Below are 24,678 nucleotides of genomic sequence, written 5' to 3'. Positions count from 1 at the left end.
TGATTAATTTTCTAATGTTGAACCATTCTTGCATACCTGGTATGAATCCCCCTTGGTCATGATGTATTATTTTTTTTATATGCTGTTGAATTCTGTTGGCTAGAATTTTGTTGAGAATGTTTGCATCTATATTCATGAGGGATATTGGTCTATAATTTTCTTTTTCAGTGGTGTCTTTGCCTAGGTTTGGTATCAGGGTTATGCTGGATTCATGGAATGAATTCAGGAGTATTCCTTCTTTTTCTGTGTTCTGGATTAGTTTGAACAGTATTGGTGTTAACTCTTCTCTGAATGTTTAGGTAGAGTTCTCTAATGAAGCCATGTGGGCCAGGGTTTTTTTTGGGGGGTGGGGGGGCGGGTGGATTTATGACCTCTTCAATTTCTTCTTTTGTTAAGAGTCCATTCAGATTTTCTACCTCAGTTTGTGTTAGTTTGGGTAGGTAGTGTGTTTCTAGAAATTTGCCCATTTCTTCTAGGTTTTCAGATTTGTTGGAGTGTAATTTTTTCATAATATTCTGTTATGATTGTTTTTATTTCAGTTGGTTGTGTTGTCATGTCACCCATCTCATTTCTTTTTTGGGTTATTTCCATCTTCTCCCCCTTTTTCTTTGTCAGTTTAGCCAGTGGTTTGTTGATTTTATTGATCTTTTCAAAGAACCAAGTTCTAGTCTTGTTGATTCTTTTTCTGTTTTCTGATTCATTTATTTCTGCTCTAATCTTTATTAGTTCATTTCTTCTGGTGGCTGCGGGCTTCTTTTGTTGTTCTTTTTTTATTTGTTCAAGTTGTAGAGTTAAGAAATTGATTTTGACCCTTTCTTCCTTTTTCATGTGTGCATTTATTGCTACAATTGACCTATGAAGCTCTGCTTTTGCTGTGTCCCAAAAGATTTGGTATGTTGTGTTTTCATCCTCATTTGATTCTAGGAATTTTTTATTTTCATTTTTTTATTTCTTCTGTAACTCAGTGGTTTTAAAGCAAAATGTTACTCGGTTTCCATGTATTTAATTTTTTCCTTGTTCTGCCTGTTATTTATTTCTAATATTAAAGTGTTGTGATTTGAGAAGATGCTTTGTATTAGTTCAGTATTTTTGAATTTATTGAGGCTTGCTTTGTGGTCTAAAATATGGTCTATTCTGTAGAATGATTCATGTACATTGGAGAAGAATGTATACTGTGCTGCTTTTTGGTAGAGTGTTCTGTATATGTCTATGAGGACAAGTTGCTTGATTGTGATGTTTAGATCTTCCATATCTTTGTTGAGTTTCTTTCTAGTTGTTCTGTCCTTTACCAAAAGTGGTGTGTTAAAGTCTCCTACTATTATTGTGAAATTGCCTAATTCCCTTTTCAGTGCTATTAGAGTTTATGTATTTTGAAGCTTCTGTCGTTGAGTGCATAAATTTTTATTATGGTTATGTCCTCTTGGTGGATTGACACTTTAATCATTATATAGTATGCTTACTTGTCTCTTATGTTGGATTTTGCCTTAAAGTCTATTTTATTAGAGATTAGTATTGCCACTCTGTTCTTTTTTGGTTACTGTTGGCTTGATATATTTTTTTCCATCCTTTGATTTCTAGCTTATTTTTATTTTTGAGTCTAAGGCTTGTCTCTTGTAGGCAACATATCGATGGGTCATGTTTTCTTATCCATTCTGTTACTCTCTCTGTCTTGACTGGTGCATTTAACTCATTTACATCCAGTGTGGTTGTCAATAGGTATGAATTTACTGCTGTCATTTTGTTGTGCTTTTTTTTTCTTTGGCATTGATGGGTTTTTTGTTCTTACTTTTCTGTACTGAGTTCTTTTTGTTTATGGATTTTCTTTTCCTTTGTTGTTGTTGGTTTTGTGTTTTTATTAAGTCTTTATGGTTTTTTTATTTTGCTGAGTAGGTTTAATAATTTTGTTTGTAGTTACTCTGAGAATTAGCTTTATCTTCCTAAGTTAAAAAAATCTTTTATATCTTGATATTGCCTTGACTTCCTCACCATGTGAAAGTTCTGTAGCTATACCATTTATTCCCCCTCTTTATTTTGCAGTTGTTGTCATTTATAGATTGGTGTCTCTGGTTCCCTGTTTCAGTCTTACTGCTTTATTTTTGAGAATTCTTTGTCTTGGTTGGTATCTGGGTGTTGTTGTCATGTCTTAATCTCGGGTTATTGTCTGTTATTGTTGGCTCTCTGTCCAAAGGACTTCCTTTAATATTTCTCGTAAGGTTGCTCTGGAAATGTCCTAGTTCCGCCATCATATTTGAGAGACATTTTTGCTGGGTATGTAATTCTTGGTTGGCAATTTTTTTCTTTCAATATTTTATATATGTCGTCCCATTGCGTTCTTGCCAACATGGTTTCTGCTGCGAAATCAGAGCTTAGTCTTATTGGTTCTCCTTTGTAGGTGACAGTTCATTTTTCCCAAGCTGCTCTCAGGGTTCTTTCTTTTTCTTTGGTTTTAGAAAGTTTGATTATGATACGTCTTGGTGACTTTCTTTTGGGGTCTGTCTGTACAGAGTTCATTGAGCTTCTTGGATGGATATCATCTCATCTTTCATGATATTAGGGAAGTTTTCTGCCAGCAAATCTTTAAAAATTTTCTCAGTGCTTTTTTTTTGTTGTTGTTCTCCTGTTCTGGAATTCCTATCATGTGTAAATTATTCCGCTTAATAGTTTCCCACGTGGCTCTTAGGCTTTCTTCATTCTTTTTTTCTGAATGTTCCTCGAACAAATTAGTATCAAGGGATTTGTCCTCTGTTTTGCTGATTCTGTCTTCCTTTGATTCAGTATACTGCTATATCCTTCCATTGAGTTACCTATTTCTGAAATTTTAATGTTAATCTTCTAGATTTCTAGTTGCTGTTTTTGTATGGTTTCTAATTGTCTATTTTGTCATTTTGTTCTTGTATTGTTTCCCTGAAATCTTCTATAGTTTTGTCTATGTTTTCCTTGGTTTAGTTTGTGTTTTCCTTGATCTCTTGGAAGGTCTTGTATATAAGTGTCTTGAATTCCTTATCAGGTTGTTCCGTTACCATTTATTCCTCAGAAAGGTTTTCTGGCCCTGTTTTTGGGTTACTTGCTTGAGCTATCTTGTCCTGCTTCTTTATATGACTTGATATTGTCTGTTGTCTCTGAGGCATTAAATTGTTATTTGTTGATTATATGTTTGTTTGCTTCATCTTGTTTTGTTTTATATATCCAGGTGGCCAGGCGGAGTGGGCATGCTACTCTGGTTGCTAGTCTGGCAGCGCTGGAGTGCTCACCACCTATTTCAGGGTGTGTAAGACAGCAGCTGGGAGTGTGAGTGCGGGTCATGATTATCTGGTCATGCAGGGCAGCTGAGGCTGGTCTGGGAGGACACTGACTGTTGTTTGTCATTGATCCAGCGCACAGGAGTAGGCAGTGGTATTTGCCAAGTGGACGGAGTAGCAGTTCTGGTGAGTGTGGCGAGTGAGCAGGGGGTAGGTTGTCATCACTCACTGGGGCTCATATCATGTCAGGTGGGGTGGCCAGGGGAGGGAAAGTACACTTGTTTGGCTGGTGAACCTGGTTGCCTGGGCACTTCCTATCCACTGCAGCCAACAGTCAGGACCTGCCTCCAACCAAGTGCAAGCAGTGGGGGCTGCCCAGAGTTTGGTTGGGTGGGGGACCTCCTACCAATACACCACTGATTCATTGCCTCATGCACGCCACCCACGCCAGAGGTCTGGGACCATTGCTCATGCATATATCTGACTCTAGATCCTGGTTCACTCCCTGCTCTGTGGACGGAAGGATCCCTGGAATTTTCTCCCTCCTTTCTGTGTTTTCCTTTCTTAGATCTGGATCATGATCTGTTTACTTTGCTTCTCTCTGGGTGTGTTAATCAGTTTCTCTGTCTTTTATGGGAATGCCGGTAAGTTGCCTTCCTGTGCTTCCTCAACCTGCGGTCACTACTGGCTTTGTCTCAGAATGGCCACATTGAGCCGGGATGGCTGGCAGAGCCCCTTCACTCCTTGTCTCTCCTCTTTTGCTGCATTCATATAATTTTTTCTTCCAGTTCGTGTTCGATTCAATTCTTTGTCCTTCCTTTTTGATGTTCGGGATTCCAGGATTGTTATCTGCATCTGTTTCACTTAGTTTCTTGAGTCTTTGCTATAGAGGGATGGTATGGTGCATCTGACTAAGCCAGCATCTTGGCTTCTCCCACTTGAGGGTTTCTTTCTGGGGTTCTGAGAAGATTCTAAGATTAAATAGTGGTGATAGTTGCCCAACTCTGTGAATATACTAAAAACTACTCATTTATATACTTTAAAAGGGTGAATTTTATAGTATCTAGATTATATCTCAATAAAAAATAATTTTAAAAGGTATTCATTGTTAATACGAAATTTAAACTCAACCAGAAATCCTGTATTTTAATTTGCTCGATCTGGTGATTCTACATTTGCCACCTCTTTTTGTAAATAAAGTTTTATTGGCATGCACACATGCAAATTATCCATTTGCCTGAAAGATCAACTGATAGTCTAAATGAAAACACCACAGGCACTCTTTTGAGGTTATGTCTGCACCTTTGATTTTGTGTTTTACACCTTTTGCAATTGACTTGGCAAGTTACCAGCCTCTTCACAGCATGCAATTCTAATTTTAAACATGAGTGATTCCGAGGAGAACAAAAATAGCTTTTTCCTCCAAACCCAAATTCAGAGTGGTGGCCATATACTTATACGGGTTGGCTTCTGGAACTGGTACTGGAATTCCCTTTGCTGCTACCCAGGAACTGAAAAGGCAAAAGTGAACCATGAAACCAATTTACCAAAGCTAGTATTTAGTATTGCCAGGAAAAGAGAAAACAGGCCCCAAGCTTCTAAATTTTTAAACTTTGGAACATTTTTTTAAATTATTAAAGCACATAGTTATTCTATTTGAATATTTCTTTGTGTAAATTGCTGATGGTATTAAATGGAGATAGTTGGATTTTCCTTGGGTGAATTCAGCTATCTAAGGTGGAGAAGGGATTCTTTTCACTATAGTAGGATGTTGCACCTGTAACGAACAGATTGTAGTATTTCTTTAACAGGTTGCTATTAAACAATTTTTTTAAAGCATTTTACACAGTTCTCCCATTTAATCCCGACTATCCGTTGGGGTGGTTGACTTAATATCCCCACTTCTCAGCAAGGGAAGTGACTTGGGCAAGGTTAGAGCATCCTAGAGAGTGTCTCCTAGTCCAGTGCCTAAACCAGTTCCTTCCTTACTTTTTTTTTCAATTGTGGTGAAACATATATAGCAAAACATTTGCCATTTCAACCATTTTTACATGTGCAATTTAGTAGCATTAATGATATTCACGAAGTTGTGCGAACATCACGACTGTTTCCAAATTTTTTCATTAACTTTAACATAAACTCAGTATCCCGTAAGCAGTAACTCCTCCTCCCACCCACCCCTGGTAACCACTAATGAACTTTGGTCTCTACATTCTTCAAGTTGTGCAACCATTCTCAACCTCCTTTTCTGAGTTGTTCCTCTCCCATTAACCACTGCCCCTAAGTTTTCCGTCTGAACTTTTGAGTTGCTGTTGTCAGTGTGATCCCATATAGATCTTAAAAGAACACAATGCTCAAGGCAGGCATTCTTTACTAGTTAAGCTAAATGATTGGTTTTAAAAAGATTTCAGGGGATATTTTTGGTTTAAGGTTTAAAGATTATCTCAGGGCAATAGTTTCATGGGTTCATCCTGCCTCCATGGCTCCAGGAAGTCTGAATTTTATGAAAATTTGAAATTCTGTTCTGCATTCCCCCCCTTTTGATCAGTATTCTGTAGAATCTTTGATCAAAATGTTCAGTAATGATAGCCAGGCATCATCCAGTTCTTTTGGTCTCATGGAAAAGGAAGCAGTTATTTATGGAGACAGTTAGCCACACGTCCATTTCCTTCTCCTATTCCTGACTCTCCTTCCTCCTCTTGTTGCTCCAGGAAAATAGAGACCAACTGTTGTGCCTTGGATGGCCCTATGCAAGCTTTTAAGACCTCAGGCACTACTCAACAAACTAGGAGGTAGAACAGAGGCACTAAACACGTTATTAGGCCAATTAACTGGGATGTCCCGTGAAACCATGACCCTAAACCTCCAAACTAAGGAACCAAATCCCATGAGGTGTTTGGTTGTACATAAGCAGCCTTAGCAGCTACTCTTTTTGTTGTTATTGTAAATATATCTGTCGCACAACTTTTGCCAAGTCAATTTTTTACAGGCATACAACTTATTGACAGCAATTACAATAATCAGTCATGCAGTCCTGGCCTTAATCAATGCTATTTTTCCGTCACTGTAAACTGAAACTCAGTACTCCATAAGCAGTAACCCACCCCCCACTTTTCCCCTCCCACCCACCCTTCATAACCACTAATAAATTTTGGTTTCTATACATTTGCCTTTTCTTGTTTTTTATGTAAGAAGTCATACTATACTTGTCCTTTTGTGACTGACTTATTCCACTCAGCATGATGTCTTCAGGCTCCATCCGTATTGTAGCATGTATCTAGACTTCATTTCTTTTACTGACTGAGTAAAAACATTTATGTACCACATTTTGTTTATTCATTCATCTCTTGATGGGCGTTTAGGTTGTTTCCACGTTTTGGCTATTGTGAATAGTGCTGCAGTGAACATTGTTGTACAAATCTCTGTTTGAGTTCTCTGCTTTCAATTCTTTTGGGTATATACCTACGAGTGGAATTGATGGGTCATATGGTAGTTGTATTTTTAGTTTTTTGAGGAACCGCAACACTGTTTTGCACAACGGCTGTACCAGTTTGCATTCCCACCAGCAATGGATAAGGGTTCCAGTATTCCCACATCCTCACCAGCATTTGTTATTTTCTGTTTTGTAATCTCAGCCATCCTAGTGGGAGTGAAATGGTATCTCATTGTAGTTTTGATTTGCATCTCTCTGTTGGCTAATGATGTTGAGCATTTTTTCATGTGTTTGGTGGTCATTTGAATGTCTTTGGTATGATGTCTATTTAAGTCCTTTGCTTATTTTATGATTGGGTTGTCTTTTTGTTGTTAAGTTGCCAAAGTTTTATATATATTTTGGTTATTAGATTCTTTTGTGTGTGTGTGTGTGTGTGTGTGTGTGTGTGTGTGTGTGTTTTAGGTGAAAGTTTACAGCTCAAGTGAATTTCTCATTCAAAAATTAATACAGTATTGTTCTGTGACATTATTTGCAGTCCCCACAAAGTGACAGCACACTCCCCCTTTCTACCCTCGGTTCCCTGTGTCTGTTTGACCAGTTCCTGTCCCTTCCTGCCTTCTCATCCTGCTTTTGGACAGGAGCTGCCCATTTGGTCTCATATATCTGATTGAACTAAGAAGCACATTCTTCATGTGTATTGTTTTTTGTTTTATAGTCTTGTCTAATCTTTGTGTGAAGAGTGGGCTTTGGGAATGGTTTCCTGGGTTAACAATGCATCCGGGGGCCATAGTTTCATGGGTGATTATTAAATTTTTTTTATTTTTTTATTGTTGTACTTTAAATGAAGTTTACATTTCAAGTTAGTCTCCCATACAAAGTTTTTATACATACATTGTTATGTGACCCTAATTGCTCACCCCATTCTATGACAGCACATTCCTCCTTTCCACCCGTGATTCCCCTAAATTCTTATCAGATATATGATTTTCAAAGATATTCTCCCAGGCGGTAGCTTGTCTTTTCACTTTTTGGTAAAGTCTTTTGATGAACAAAAGTTTTTAATTTTTATGAGATCCCATTTATTTATTTTGTCTTTTGCTATTTGTGCTTTTGTAATTATGTTAGATAATCAGTTGTTAAAAGCTAGGCCCTACAGCATTGCCCCTGCATTTTCTTCTAAGAATTTCATGGTTTTAGTTTTTACAGTCAGGTCCTTAATTCATTTTGAATTGTTTTTGTGTATGGTGTGAGGCATGGATCCTGTTTCATTTTTCTGCATGTGGAAATCCAGTTTTCCCAGCACCACTTATTGAAGAGACTCTTCTTTCTCCATTGAATGGACTTGGCACCCCTGTCAAAAGTCAGTTGGCCATAAATGTGTAGATTTATTTCTGGACTCTCAATTCTATTCCATTGGTCTGTCTATTGTTATACTAGTACCAGGCTGTTTTGATTACTGTAGCCATATAATGTTTTAAAATCACTTGATCCTTTTTTTTATAAATGTTGTACCATTGTCACTTTTGAAATCTCACAAACCCATCCCCTTCTTTCTATCCCCACTGATGTTGGCTATGTGCCTGGATGAATGTGTAACCAGTAACCAGTTGCCATGGTGTTGATTCTGATTCATGGGTCATCCCATGTGTGTCAGAATAGAACTGTGCTCCATAAGAGGGTTTTCAGTGGCTTATTTTTTGGAAGTAGATTGGCAGGCTCTTCTTCTGAAGCACCTCTGGGTGGCCTTAAACTGCCAGCCTTTTGGTTAGCAGCTGAGCTTGTTAACCATTTGTACCACCCAGTAACTTATGTGTAGTGCCTTCTTAATAGCCTACAGTCTCTTCCCCCTTTAGCCCATCCTTAATATGAGTCACAATTATCTTATCATGCTACTCCTTTGCTCAAAAATCAGCATTCCCAAAATTTCTTTTACCAGAGAACAATTTGCCCATTGTGATGTCTTAGTGGGAGACCAACAGATCATAAGATATAACGTGTACAAATATAAGACATAAAGTGTACAGCAAGATGTGATCTCACAGATGAATTAACTGCCGCAAGAACTATTCACATTTATGTTTGAATGCTTTTTAACTGTAGCAAACAAAACATCAGAGACATTAAATTATTTATAGTTTATTAAGAACAAAATATATAAGTAATCAAACATCTAATTTTATTTTTATTACATATGAATACAAAAGATCTCAACATTTAAAATTGAGAGCATTAGCTTCCAGTCATTTAAAACATCACATCTGCTTAATATTAGAAATGATATTGCTAAGTCATATCCTCATATCAGGTATAGCATAGAGTCTTCCTAATTTTGATTTTATTGCAGTGTAATATGAAAATCTCTGTGCACGTTCATGTTATAGCAAAGGGAAGAGTATAAACTGCTCCTTCAGCGGTATTTTGGGCTCTCTTGAATTAGGCTATTCCAGAAATCATTAATCGTTACGACTTGGGCAGCTCACCACCTGCTGTTTTGGAAATTGTTACTTGGATGTATTCCAGTTCCTGGCTTATGGAGTTCACGGTATGAGAATCATAAAACTGCTTTTTGTTTAAAATTACCTTGGTTCACCATAGATTCAGGGGGAGTGAGTTTTTATAGTATAAATGTTCCATGTGCCATATACAGAATAAAATCATGAATATATGTTGAAATCCTAAGACAAAATACCAACTGTAGATCAATCATTGTGAACAGAAGGTGTTTATCATCGCAGTGGCTAGTTGGTGGGTTGTATACCTGGGTGTAGCTCCAATGACAGTGATCAGCATATCAAAACCTCCCATGTGATTTCCTGGCAGTCCTGAGTATAGCACACCATTTCTTAAAGTCTGGTATCATAATTATGAGAACAACTGTAAAGTGCATGTAACATTTTTCCTACTTACATATTTTTGGGAATATATTTGGAAGAAAAAAATAGCTCTGATATAAATTTTCCACTGAACCCAGCTGGGAGATGCTAGGCCTCAAGACAAAGACCATTTTCCTCAGCCTCAAGTTCAGAGTCCCTGGCAGTCTGGCCTCGGCCCACCCTGGTGCCACCCCCTCCTGTAGCCACACAGTGGTGCTTGCTGGTGTCTGAATGCACCTTTGTCTACACCTGGAGCGCCCTTTCCCCTCACTTGCTAAACCTAACAGATTTACTGGGCTCTGGGCTGGGGGTGGAGGGGTGGTCATGTATGTGTGGAAGTGGGAGGAGGTGTCTGTGCAGAGGAAATGTGGTAGAGGAGTGCCATTTGAACATGGGGTGGCATTGCATATTACCGGTGAGTTTTGTTTTATTCTCTCTCCATCTGGTCCTTGGTCAAGACTCCCCCTTCCCTTGTCTTCCCATAATCTATTTGCCTATCCTGCACCCTCAGAGAAGCCTGCTTCCTTCACCCCTTGAAAATATTTTCCTTTGCTTTGCTTCTTCCCAAGTCCGTCTCTCCCCTCCTGACCTTCCAAATCCTCACCCACTGCTCTGGACCCAACCACCCCTTTCTGAGTCCGGATGGACCCTTTCCCAGAGCACTTGGGAATGGATCTGATGACCCCTCTTGGGCAGCCCTCAGCCTGAGAACCAGCAGCTTCTAGGGGCCTGGAACTTTGTCAAGCCCACATCACATGAGGACTAACAGATAATGTGTGCTGAAAGCTCCTTAAAAGCTGTTATGCACTCTAGGGTCTAACGTAGTGTCATTAATGAAGCCCATCAGCATTCATCAGGGGCGCTTATCTCATCCCATTCCCTGATGTAAATGTGACCCAGAAGGGGAATCCCTCCTCAGCAGACCAGGAGGATGTGTGACAAGTGTTTCTTAGATGAGATTTCTCGGCAGAAAATCTAGGCAGTTTTTGGGCAGGTGGAAATAACTTTAATAGGATGGGGCAGTTGTGGCCTCACTTGAAGGGACACAGGCTTCTGGTTAAGGTCCAGCGGGTGAAGGTTCCCCAGGTGGCTGCCCATTGTTGTAGCAGAATTTGTGGAATGACCCCGTGTCCGCACTGATGGACAACATTGCCTGTGTCATATACTTAATTCCTATGCTTCTCTGTCGGGACTCTGTTCTATTCCATTAATCTATTTATTTGCTAATGGAGTCCCTGGGTGATGCAGATAGTTAACATGCTCGGTTCCCAAATGAAAGATTGGAGGTTCCAGTCAACCCAGAGGCTTCTTGGCAGAAAGGCCTGGCAATCTACTTCTGAAAAACCAGCCATTGAAAACCTGATGGAACACAGTTCTACTCTGACACACATGTGGGGTTGCCATGAGTCAGGACTGACTTCACAGCAGTTGGTTTACTGGATTTACTTGCTAATGCTTCTCTCTTTTATTTACTATAAGTTTATAACAACATATTCCAGTATCTGGGATGGCTACACCTCCTCATTGCTCTTCGTTTTCAGAATTTTCTTGGCTATTCTCACATGCTGAATTCCCCAAATGAATAACTCTGTCTAGTTCTAAAAATAATCCTGTTGATCTTTTACTGTGTTAAATTTATATACTGATTTAGGGATAATTGACATCTTTATATTCACTCTTCCTATTTAAAAACAGGATATGTCTTATCCAAGTTTTCTTTTGTGTGACTCAGAAGTTTTTATTTTTATTTCTTAAATATAGATCTTGCATACTCCTTAAATAGATTCCTAGAAAATTTCTTTTTGGTTGCGACTGTAAATAGGATTTTTTTTAATCTATCGTATTTTCTACTTGGCTGTGTATACAGGAAGGCTATTGATTGTGGTTATTTATTAGTAATTTTATCCCCAGCCACATTACCGAATTTTATTATTTGTAGTCATTTTTCGTTTATTTTCTTGGGTGTTCTAGATGTGGAATCATATTATTTGCAAGTAGTGATAATTTTACTCTGGGGCTTTTGTATGAAACTAGAACCCCAGTATGTTTATAACTTAGATTCTAGGCATAGGAGAAGGTACTAGGAGGAACTCTTGGCTACATCTCTTTGTTTTCGCAGTTCTCTATCCTAGGTTCAGGGACCTGAAGCTGAGTAAAACACTGACCCTGTGAACCCATGCTTTTGGTCCCTTGAGACTAATGCCCAGTCCAGGGACTTCATCCTCAGAGCACAGATTTGTCATCACAACATGCTATGTGGGGCTTGGAGGACTGATAGGGGTTCTGTGGCAACCCAAGGGAAGAGGCCTAAGCCAAGAGAAGGGCAGGTGTAATGTCATGGACGTGTGAAAAGTGCAGGTGATTTGGAAGTGCTGGCAGCAACCATAGCAGAAGCCAGTCTGGTGAGGGGACTGGGCCAGGTGGTCAGGGGCCTGTGAATCATTCTGAAGCATCTGGAGCTGGTCTTGTTGGGGAGAGAGCTGGGGAAGGCCTTTGCAGCTGGGTAAGCAGCATCTTACCTATTTGGGCCCCACTGGCAAAGACCTTCCTCTTGCGCTGCATGGATGATGTTTGGAGGGGTTCGAGATTCAAGGCAGATAAACTGATTAGGACACCTTATAAGACTTTGAGGAGTTCCTGGGTGGTGCAGATGCTTAACGTACTCAGCTGCTAACTGAAAGACTGGAGGTTTGAGTCCACCCAGAGGCACCTTGGAAGAAATGCCTGGCCATCTACTTCTGAAAAATCAGCCATTGAAAACCCTATGGAACACAGTTCTACTCTGACACACATGGGGTCACCATGAGTCGGAGTCGACTTGATGGAAACTGGTTTTATGAGACTTTAAAACACTGTTTAAATAACTGTTAAAAAAAAGTCTGAATGGCTTTGTTCAGATAGATGTAGGAGAAGTAAGTATTGTGAGGTTTTACAGGTTTGTGTCAGAAAAAGCTTGGAGCTGAGCATTGCAAGTTGAGCATTATGATAAGTTCAAACATCACTTTTCTTTTTTTCTGCAAAAACTAATCATACCAGTTCTTTGCAGAATCGTTTCACATGGAGCCAAGTGGTTTTCATATTCTAAACATAAGTACGTTGCACAGAATGCCTAATTATTCTTGGGAACAATTGCTGTCAGGTTCCAAAATGTGTTCAATGAACAGCAATTGGTGTTTATTCAGCTCTAAAAAAGACTATGCAAGGGAACAGTAAGTTATATTGTCTGCCTGAAGAAACGTTTTGCTATCTGGAAACATCTGCTTTCTATTTAAAGCACTGAAGAAGGAACAGGAGTATATTTGAAATATACTCCCTGAGCATTGAGCACCAAAGAAAGGAGAATAGAATTGGGTATGAAGGTAGTTTCTGTTCTCTGATACACACTCTCTTCAGCTTTTCCCTGCTGGGAAGGAAATGCAGCCTCCTGAGTTGGAAAGTTCTGCTTCTCTTGAGTTTTTCTATTTGTGCTAATTTGCACACTTACAGGAACTGACTTCTGTGTCCTAATTTCAGCTCTTTTACTGTCTCAGGTGAGGTAAGATACTCTTTCAAAGTTTGGGTCTGCTTTTCTGAATTCTGTGATGAGGTTTGTAGAGTATTCTGATTTTGCCCATCAAGATGTAAAGATTTGCCTTCCTTGTTGTTGTTGGGGGCTGTTGAGTAGATTCCGACTCACAACAACTCTGTATAACAGAGGAGAACTGCCCCATAGAGTTTTCAAGGCTATAATCTTTATGGGAGCAGATCACTAGGTCTTTTCTCCGTCAGAGCTGCTGGTGGTTTCAAACCACCGACCTTTCAGTTAGCAGCCAAATGCTTAACCATTGTGCCACCAGGGCTCCTTTTTTTTTTTTTTTTTTTTGTCATCCTGGTTGCCTAAAATCATCCTATGATCCACTGACAGTGAGGGTAATGCTGCCCACTGACAGGACAGCCCAGCTAGGAGGACTAAATGAGAACATATACATGCTTAGTGTCTAGTAAACGTTCTGTGATTAGTTTTCTATTGCTGTATAATAAATTACCACAAAGTTGACAGCTTAAAACAACACACATTTACTATCTCACAGTGTCTGTGGGTCAAATCTGGGCACAGCTTAGCCAGGTTCTCTGTTTCAGGATCTCTTACAAGACTGTAATCAAGGTGTTAGTCAGGGCTAAATCTCATCTGAAGACTGGACCATTTCTAAACTCACATGGTTGCTGGCAGAATTTCAGTTACTGGAGGACTGTTGCACTGAGGGCCTCAGTTTCTAGCTGGCTTTTGACCAGAAGCCATCCCCAGTTCCTTGCAATGTGGGTCAATCAAGAGGGTATGCTAGCAAGACAGAAGGCATGAGCTTATGTAATCTAATCATATAAATGACATCCATCATCTTTGCCATATTTTACTGGTTAGAAGCAAGTCACAGGTCCCACCCACAGTCAAGGGGAGGGGGCTACCCAAGGATATGAACACCAGGGTCTCTGGGATCCATGGCAGAAGCTGCCTACTACCGACAACTATTATTTTAGGAAGACAGAAAAGCATAATGGGTTATAGGGAAGGTTTTTGTGTCACTTAGAACTGACTTCAGATCTCATGGCTGCCTTTACTAACTGTGTGACCCAAGACAGGTTACTTGGCTTCTCTGAACCCCATTTCCCCACCTGTATGGCACCTTCCCTGTAGGATTGTTGTGATGACTAAAATGAGAGATCACATGTGAAGCCTGGCAATATGTTAAGCACTCGATAAACTACTGGTTTTTGTTTTCAACCTTGTCTTTTTTTTAGCCTTTTCTTAAAATGCCATTAAAAAAAATCTCTGACCACAATGGAGTGAAGCTGGAAATCAGTAAAAGTAAAAAAAACCTGCAGAAATACCCAAACACATGGAAGTTAAACAGGACACTGTTAAACTGTCAGTGGATCAATGAAGAAGTCAAAAGAGAAATCACAAATTTCTTAGAGTCAAATCAAAATGAACGCACAGCATACCAAAACTTATGGGATACAGTGAAGGCAGTACTCAGATGGAAACTTACAGCAATAACTGCCTACATGAAGTAAGAAGAAAGATCTCAAATCAGCAGTCTAACTCTACAACTCCACAAACTAGAAAGAGAAGAGAAAATTAAGCCTAAACCTACCAGAAGAAAGGAAATAACAAAGATCAAAGCAGAAATAAATAAAATTGAAAACAGAAAAACAATTGAAAATCAATAAAACCAGAAGTTGGTTCTTTGAAAAGATCAGTAAAATTGACAAGCCTTTAGGTAGACTGACAAAGAAGAGAAGAGAAAAGATGCAATTAACCAAAATAAAAAGTAAAAGAGATGACGTTACAACTGACCCAATAGAAATAAAGAGAATTATGACAAAGTATTATGAACAACTGTCCAGCAACAAACTAGATAACCTAGATGAAATGGACAAATTCTCAGAAGCACACAACCTACCAAAACTGACTCAAGAAGAAATAGAAAGTCTCAACAGACCCATAACAAGTGAAGAGATTGACTCAGTGATCAGAAATCTCCCAACAAAAAAAAAGTCCTGGACCAGATGGCTTCACTGGAAAATTCTACCAAACATTTAGAGAATAATTGACACCAATAGTGTTTAAACTCTTCCAAAAGATAGAGAAGGAAGGATTACTCCCTAATTTGTTCTATGAAGCAAACATAACTCTGATACCAAACGAGACAAAGACACTACAAGAAAAAAAAAAACTACAAGCCAATATCTCTTATTAATATAGATGCAAAATCAACAAAATACTAACAAACAGAATCCAGTATATTAAAAGAGTCATACACCATGACCAAATAGGATTTATTCCAGGGATACAGGGATGATTCAACATTAGAAAATCAGTTAACATAATACACCACATCAATAGAACAAAGGAAAAGAGCCACATGATCATCTCTTTGGATGCAGAAAAAGCATTTGATAAAATCCAACACCCTTTCTTGGTGAAAACCCTAAAGAAGATTGGAATAGAAGGGAAATTCCTCAGTATTATACAGGGCATGTTTGAAAAGCCAGCAGCCAACATTATACTTAATGAAGAAAGACTGAGAGCTTTCCCTTTGAAATCAGGAACAAGACAAGGGTGCTTGCTCCTACCACTCCATTCAACGTTGTATTAGAAGTCCCAGCCAGAACAATAAATAAAAGGTATCCAGATTGGAAAAGAAATAAAATTATCTCTCTATTCACTATGATACAATCCAGTATAGAGAAGATCCCAAAGAGTCCATAAGGAAATTTCTAGAGCTAATAGAGGAATTTAGCAAAGTTGCAGAGTACATGGTCAGCCAACAAAAATCAGTTTGGTTTCTATATTCCAGCAATGAGAAATCTGAAAGGGAAATAATTTCATTTACAATAGCACCTAAGGGAATAAAATAACTAGGAAAAAATATTCAGGAATGTGAAGGACTTATCCCAAGAAAACTATAAAACACTGCTAAAAGAGATTAAAGAAGACTTAAATAAGTGGAAAGATACTCTATGTTCATGCATCGGAAGACTTAATATTGTTAAGATGTCAGTAATACCCAAAGCAATCTATAGACTTAAGACAATCCCAGTCAAAATTCCAGTGGCCTTTACAAAAATGGAAAAACCAATCCTCAGCTTTATATGGAATGGCAAGAGGCCCAGTGTTGAAAGAGAAGAACAAAGTAGGAGGACTCAACATTTCCTGATTTTAAAACATACTGTACAGGTACAGTGATCAAAACAGCCCAGTACTGGTATAACAATAGACACATAGACCAGTGGAATAGACTTGAGAGTCCAGAAATGAACCCACACATCCGTGATCACCTGATTTTTGACAAGGGTGCTAAGTCCATTCAATGGGGAAAGAAGAGTCTCTTCAATAAGTGGTGCTGGGAAAATTGGATTTCTACATGCAGAAAAATGAAATAGAACCCGTGCCTCACACTATACACAAAAGGAAATTTAAAATGGATTAAGGACCTAAATGTGCAAACTAAAACCCTAAAACCCTAACTTTCAACAATGGATTATCTAATATAATAACAAAAGCACAAACAGCAAAAGACAAAATAAATGGACCTCATAAAAATTAAAAATGTTTACTCATCAAAAGACTTTACAAAAAAACTGAAAAGACAGGCTACCAACTGGGAAAATATCTTCAGAAACCATACATCCAACAAGAATCTAATAACCAAATATATAAAACTTCAACAACTTAATAACAAAAAGACAAAGACAAGTAACCCAATCATAAAATGGGTGAAGGACTTGAATAGACATTTCACCAAAGAGGACATTCAGATGGCCACCAAACACATGAAAAGATGCACAGCATTGTTGGCCATCAGAGAGATGCAAATCAAAACCACAGTGGATACCATTTCACTCCTACTATGATGGAGCCCTGGTGGCGCAGTGGTTAAGTGTGTTTGGTTGTTAACCAAAAGGTTGGCAGTTCGAACCTACCAGCCACTCCTTGGAAACCCTATGGGGCAGTTCTGCTCTGTTCTACAGGGTTGCTATGAGTTGGAATCGATTTGACGGCAATGGGTTTGGTTTTTGGTTTTATGATGGCTGAGATAAAAAAAAAAAACAGAAAAATAACAAATGTTGGCGAGGATGTGGGGAAATTGGAACCCTTATCCATTGCTGGTGGGAGTGCAAATTGGTACAGCCTTTATGGAAAACTATCGCAGTTCCTAAAAAACAACTAAAAATAGAACTACCATATGACCCAGAAATTCCTCTCCCAGGTATATACCCAAAAGACTTGAAACCAAACTCTTAAAAAGAGACTTGCATACCAGTGTTCATTGCAGCACTATTCACAATAGCCAAAAGGTGGAAGCAACCTAAATGCCTATCAGCAGATGAATGGATAAACAAAATGTAGTACATCATACAATGGAATACTACTTAGCCAGTAGGAGAAATGAAATCTTGATACATGCTATAGTATGGATGGAGCTTGAAGACATTATGCTGAGAAAAATAAGCCAATCAGAAAAGGGCAAATATTGTATGCCCTCACTTATATAAAAAGACAAGAAAAGACAAATGTACAGAGACCAAACTTTATTAGTGGTTACCAGGGGTGGAAAGGAGGGGGAAAAGGGGAGCCAGTGGTGATGGAAAAATTGCATTAAGGGTAGAGTTGCACAGCCAATTACTGTAATTGCTTTCAATAAGTTATACACCTGTAAAAGTTGAATTGGCAAAAGTTATGTGATAGATATATTTACAACAGCAACAAAAAAAGAGTAGCTGCTGAGGCTGCTTATGTATAACCAAACACATCATGGGATTTGGTTTCTTGATTTGTAGGTTTAGAATCATGATTTCATGGGACATCCTAGTTAATTGGCCTGATAACACATTTAAGTGACTCTTTTCTACCTCCTAGTTCTCTGGGTGGTGCCTGGGGTCTTAAAAGCTTGCAGCAGCCATCCAGGGTACAATTGGTCTCTATTTGACTGGAGCAACAGAGGATGAGGGAGCAACAGGAATAGGAGGATATGGAGTGTGTGACTAATTGCCTCCATGAACAACGGCCTCCTCTGCCTTGAGACTAGAACTGGACAGTGTGCAGCTACCATTACTGAACATTTTGATCAAAGATTCTATAGAAGAATCTTGATCAAATGAGGGGAAATGCAGAACAGAATTTCAAATTCTTATGGTCTCCAGACTTCCTGGAGTCATGAAGGTTACATGAACCCTGGAACTGTTGCCCTGAGATAATCTTTAAACCTTAAACGAAAAATATTCCCTGAAGCTTTCTTAAAATCAAGCAGTCGTTTAGCTTAAGTAGTAAAAAACGTTTGCCTTGGGCATTATAAGGAGCCCTGGTGGCTCAGTGGTTAAAGCGATCGACTGCTAACAATAAGGTCAGCAGTTTGAAACCACCAGTGGCTCCATAGGAGAAAGTTGTGGCCGTCTGCTTCGGTAGAGATTTACAGCCTTGGAAATCCTGCGGGGTCGCTATGAGCCTGAATCAACTCCACAGCAGTGGGTTTTGGTGTGGTTGAGCATTATGCTCTTTTAAGAACTATCTGGGGTCAAATTGACAAGCCACTTGAAAGATTAGACAGGAGCCTGAGGGAGCAGTGAATTTATATTAATGGGGGAAAAACAACTCAGAAAAGGAGGATGAGAATGGTTGCACAACTTGAACAGTGTAATCAATGTCACTAAATGGTACATGTAGAAACTGTTGAATTGGTGTGTTTTGCTGTGTATATTCTCAACAACATTAACAAAATAAAACTATATATAAAAACCAGTGGCCGTTGACTCCTACTCATGGCACCCCCATGCATGTCAGAGTAGAACTGTGCTCCATAGGGTTTTCATGGCTGTGACCTTTCTAAAGCAGATCGCCAGGCCTTTCTTCCTTGATGCCTTTGGGTGGATTTGAACCTCCAATCTTTCGGTTAGTAGTCATGCTTAACTCATTTGCACCAATCATGGACTCCTTAGACTTTTTGAATTTTAGGAGAACAGCATGGAACTCTCTACTGCCCTCAGACTTGGTTATTCATGTGGAAATCACAGTCAGATGGGTACTTCCTATTGGCAAAACTGTTTCATGTCTGGCTGTGCAGGGCCGCCCCCCTACCCCCACCCCCTTGCCCAGAGCCTTAGGACCCAGCAATGCAGGTCTTCAGCCTCAGAAGGACCACTGCTCCCTCCTAGAGTGCCCGCTCACAGAATGGGGCTGCCGGGACTCCCTGCACCCCCCGCCTGGGTCTCTGTGCCTCCCCCTGTGCAGGGGCAGCCACTTGCCCTGCAGAGGCCCTGACCACAGTGACCAGAACTGCAGCCGCTGTGGGGCTTGCTGTCCCCTCCCACCCACTCACATCTCTGTTCGGGTCCTGAGGGGTGACCACGATGACTTTGGTCCATCCCCAGAGCTGCGCAGGCAGATTTGGAGATAGAGCCCTTCTTGTCTGCATCCTCACCCTGACCTGAATCATGCCCAGCAGATGACTGTCTGCTTTTGCTTACCTCTGGTCAGAAATTTCTACCATCTTCTTTGTCTCCCTCCCCTCACCTTTTCATCCCTCTCCTCTCTGCCTTCCTCACCTCCTCACTCCTATGGGGCCTTGTCTTAGTTATCTAGTGCTGTGCTGCTATGACAGAAATACCACAAGTGGATGGCTTTAACAAACAGAAACTTATTCTTTCACAGTCTAGTAGACTAGAAGTCTGAATTTAGGGCGCCAGCTTCAGGAGAAAGCTTTTTTCTCTCTCTGTCAGCTCTGGAGGAAGGTCCTTGTCATCAATCTTCCCTTGGTCTAGGAGCTTCTCCGCACAGGAACCCCAGGTCCAAAGGACACGCTCTGCTCCCGGAGCTGCTTTCTTGGTGGTATGAGGTCTCCTTGTCTTTCTTCTTACTACTCTCTTTTATATCTTAAAAGAGATTGGCTCAAGACACAATCCAGTCTTGTACATTGAGTCCTGCTTCATTAACATAACTGTTGCTAATCCCATTTTATCAACATCAGAGAGATAGGACTTACAACACATAGGAAAATCACATCAGATGACAAAATGGTGGACAGTCACACAATACTGGGAATCATGGCCCAGCCAAGTTGACAGATATTTTTGGGGAGACACAATTCAATCCATAACAGGCCTCAAGGACACAGAGCACTTGAGGATGGTCACTGCTTGACCACCACAAGCTGCCTTCCACCCCTACCCTGTTCCCTGACCCAAGCACCTCTGCCTCCCTCCACCTTTCCCTTATTTGCACCTCAAGACCCTCTTGTTGGTCCTGCTGGTGGCCTCCAGAGCTGTGGGAGGCATATTCTGGGGGAAAGATGCTGGCTGTGGCAGTCACTGCTTCCTTTTTTTTTTTTCTTCTTGTACTGTCTGATGGAGTCCCTGGCTGGTATAAACGGTTAACACGCTTGGCTACTAACCCAAAGGTTGGAGGTTTGAATTCACCAAGAGGCGCCTTGGAAGAAAGGCCTGGTGACCTACTTCTGAAAAATCAGCCATTAAAAACCCTATGGAGCACAGTTCTACTCTGACACACATGGGGTCGCCATGGGTCAGAGTCAACTCAGTGGCAACTGGAGAATTTTTTTTTTTTTTTTTTTAGAAACATCTGATACCATCTAATACATGTGTCTCCCCAGCTTCCCCAATGATAAAAATCACCTGGGGCTCTCAGGGGCCCTTTCCCTGGAGAGACAGGCTCTGGCGGGGTCTGGAAACTTGTACTTTTTTAAGAGTCCCTGCTAATTCCTATCAGAGAGGTTTAGGAAGCAGGCTAAGTGTGCTAAAAACCAGGCCCAATCCCTCTTTTTGATGTGGGAAACACAAGGGAAGAGCTGAATGCTGGGGCCTTCCCGGGCTGGGAGATGGGGGGACTCCTGTGGGACCCAAGCACTCCCCTCAGCCTGTTCAGTGCTCTTTGCCAAGAGGGGGCGGGGCAGAGATTTTAACATGATTTGATTCTTTAAAAACATTTCTGCAGTTACTGCCCTTTAAGTCACTCTGCCTTGTTACATATGCAAAAGAGTACCGTGTGAAGCAGTGTTCTCCTTGATGGTGTTGCACTTGGATGATTAGCCAAGTATGGTCTCTGGGCTGACACAGCTGGGAGATCCAGACGCCAGCCTTCGCCAAGCAGGCTTGCTTAGGAGGGCTGGTGTTCCTGGGCACACAGCCTCCCCGCCCCCACCACCACCAGCAGGCCTCTCAGTAGCAGATGTGAGAAATTGTAGTGGGTGTTGCTTCTGTTTCTACAGCTGCCGCCCTGCTGCTGGAAGGGCAGTTGGTTCAGAATGAAATGGGTGGGTGAACTTGGTCACTGTTGAGGGTAGAGAAAAGTCCTCATAGTCCGTGTCTCCAGAGGCACTTGTCCTGCTTAGAGACCTAGAAGGGGGGCATCAGGGGGCAAGGAATGCCCGTGGCCTGTAGAAACAGCTGTGTTGAAGTAGCGTTAATGACAAGCCCTTCTTTGGCTTTTATTCAATCAGAGAAATAGTCGTGAACAGGGTTTCTGCATTTTTCTAAAACCACGATTGACGGTTGATGCTTATATCCATGGTGCTATTGAGTATCCCTTGCTTTAGGCTCATATTGTAAATTGCTTTTCTAGAAAAATGTTTTCTCTCCTAACGAAGCGCTTTCTTTCCGGTAATGATGTGGAAGTCTTCTAGAGTCAGGATGGGTTCAAAGATTGCTTTGCCTAAAACCACCCCATTTTGAAACCAGAGCATCCATTTGGAAGTCCTGCCCTAGTGGTGCAGCCAGAAGGGTAGCAGTTCGAACCCACCAGTGGCTCTTCGGGACAGAGATGTGGCTGTCTGCTCCTATAAAGACTACAGCCTTGGAAACACTATGGGACAGTTCTACCCTGTCCTATAGGGTCACCATGAGCTGGAGTTGACTCGACAGCAACTTTTTTTTTCTTTGGACATTGGAAGGAGTTAAAAAAATGTAATTTATCTTCTAACATAACTTTGTATCTCCAACAAACTGAAGTACTTATGAAATCTGTAGTATTTTATGAATTATGGGATTATTTTATAGCCTGATGGCTCCCCTCCCCAATTTTATCTTACTTTAAACAGTTACAGGATTTTTGAGCCAGTTTGCCTAAAGATCCTTTCTTCAGAAATAAATATATTTCATCATGAGTCTGTTTCATTTTGTATTATTTTGTGAAGCAGACACCTTAAAATTCATTAAAATTTTTATCCATCTGCCTTATTTCTGAATGCTTATTGTCAAAATCTAGTTCCCTGCTAAACAGAAAGAAACATAAGTAACGTGCTAATTTGGTTAATAATCATATAAAGTGGTTACAAGCAGGTAGAGTGAAAAAGCAACAATAATACAGAGGCAAGAATAAGCAAAAGAGATGTGTTTGATGAATTCTAAGTAAATCCCAAAAGGCTTACAAGTTAGAAACATAAAACCCTAAGGCTCAGTCAAGTTGAAAAGTTCTTAAATGGTTCCAGAAGTAGACTAAGTAGATACCCACAAGGATATAAAATAATTCCATCATCCATAAAGTGCTGCAAATTTGAGAAGTACTTAATAGAAATAAAACATTAAGTTGAGCATGGGTTGCAAAACCCTGAAATCGTTGCAGAATCCTCCCCCTAAAAATTATTGTAAAATCCTAAAAATGAATTGGTTCTGAGATCCTAATAATCCAAGATTGTAAAACAAGATGTCCTAAAAAAGAATAGAACACTTAACCGGATGCAGAAACATTCAACAAGGAGTTGAATCTTAAGCAAATTGCTCTTTAGGCCAATGCCCTGCAGCCTCAGGGTGGTAACTGCTAAATGGAGTGAATTGTGACTGCTCACTGGTATCTCTTTCTCCTGTGTTCCCTTTTCTTACTTTAATTGTCCTCATGCATATGTATCTTTCCCTACAAGCTGTTTAAAATCTTTTAGGGCAGTAGGTGGCCTATAAAACATAAATTATACATAAAGTCACCTTCTGTCAACTCATGAGCGCATCTCTCCTGTTCCAGAGAACAGCCTATCTTCACCACCCGAGCGCACGTCTTCCAGATTGACCCCAGCACCAAGAAGAACTGGGTGCCTGCAAGCAAGCAGGCGGTTACCGTCTCCTACTTCTATGATGTCACGAGGAACAGCTATCGGATCATCAGTGTGGATGGAGCCAAGGTACTGCCCATACCAGCCGATTTTAACATTCCCCACCTGCTGCTGTGGAGTCGCTTCCGACTCGTAGTGACCCTATAGGACAGGGTAGAACTGCTCCAGAGGGTTTCCAAGGCTGTAATCTTTACAGAAGCAGACTGCCACATCTTCCTCCTGCGGAGCAGCTGGTGGGTTCGAACTGCTGACCTTCTGGTTAGTAGCCGCGTGCTTACCGCTGTGCCACCAGGACTCCTTTTTGACATACCCAATCACTTATATTTCACTGAAAGCAATGCAGTATGTTTGAAAAATGGAGGGAAAAGAATGCACCCCAAATCCTGCCAACTTAACGCAGAAGTTACTGTTGTAATTGTACTGTCTATATAACCGTATTACCTTTTTTTTTCCTTCGTTTGAATTATGGCAAGTAGAAAAAAAGTAGATTTCCCTGTTACCACGTAGTCTTCATAACTAATATTTTCATGTCTGTTTAATATTTCCACCAAGGGCCTATAACGGTCTTAATTTCTCCCCTATGGTTGGATATTTAGGTGGCTTCCAGTTTTTTGCTGTTACAGATAACAAGCACCTTCATGCAACGGGTATTCTCAGTCGTTCATCACATACCTTTCTTTTTGGATATTTCCTTAGGATAGATTCCTAGAAGTAATATTACAGGTCAAGATATTAACACTTTATGGCTCTTGATGCTTATTGCCAAATTGCTTTCCAAAAGCGTTCTTTCTTCCAGCATATACAAGAATGCCAGTTTATTACACCCTTGCCAGCATTGGGTATTATATTGTCTGGTTTTGGTCTTATTAGGCGTGGAATTGAATTTTATTAAATATTTTTGGAGTATTTCTTGAAATAGTTTTCTTTTTTTTCTGGTACTTTCATTTATTCTGCTGTTTTCATATTTTTGCCAGATAGTTACGGGAGCAGAATGAAATAGGGATGTCAGCAGAGGCATCATCTAGTCTGTAGAAAAAGTAGACCAGACGCTTTATAATCTCTTTCTGTCTTTAATCTGTATTCATCCTGGTTGACGTTTTTACTTGGATTATGTGCCGTCACCTGAAAGTGAGCGTATCTGGAGCTGAAGTCCCCTTTCCCCTCCAAACCAGCTCTCCATTTTCATTTCCTAATCACTTGGGCTAAAAAAAGCTCAGAGCCATCATTCCCTTTCCCAGTGGTCAAATGAATCTGCCTTTGAAGTGTGTCACCTTCATCCCTTCTATTTTCTTTCAAGGCCATACCCTTGTTTTGACAGTCTTGCTTGGACCTTTACAGTAGCCTTCTGTCTCCATGTTTCCCACCTGCAGTCTGTCCTATCCTCTGCCTCTGGGTCAGCATTCCTAGGCAGTAGGAAGCAGGAAGTCCCTGGGTGGTGCAAACGGTCAACATGCTTAGCCGCTAACTGAAAGGTTGGAGGTTCGAGTCCACCCAGATGTGCCTTGGAAGAAAGGCCCAGAGATCTACTTCTGAAAAAT

The 24,678-nt window shown here is 40.4% G+C and overlaps 1 protein-coding gene across 4 annotated transcripts in view; it reads left to right on the top strand.

Annotated features, from left to right (window-relative positions):
- Positions 1-24,678, top strand: part of HOMER2 (homer scaffold protein 2) — a 117,301-nt gene that overhangs the window by 45,516 nt on the left and 47,107 nt on the right. For all 4 annotated transcript variants that reach the window (XM_004370673.3, XM_004370672.2, XM_023725974.1 and 1 more), the window contains exon 2: positions 23,053-23,209. In XM_004370673.3, coding sequence (XP_004370730.1) covers positions 23,053-23,209 — 157 coding nt within the window. The remainder of the gene's footprint in view (positions 1-23,052; positions 23,210-24,678) is intronic.

The sequence above is a fragment of the Trichechus manatus genome, unplaced genomic scaffold, assembly GCF_000243295.1.
Source record: "Trichechus manatus latirostris isolate Lorelei unplaced genomic scaffold, TriManLat1.0 scaffold00009, whole genome shotgun sequence".
NCBI classification, from domain to species: Eukaryota; Metazoa; Chordata; class Mammalia; order Sirenia; family Trichechidae; genus Trichechus; species Trichechus manatus.
Note: the sequence above shows the minus strand (reverse complement) of the source record. Positions and strands in the feature narration are given on the sequence as shown.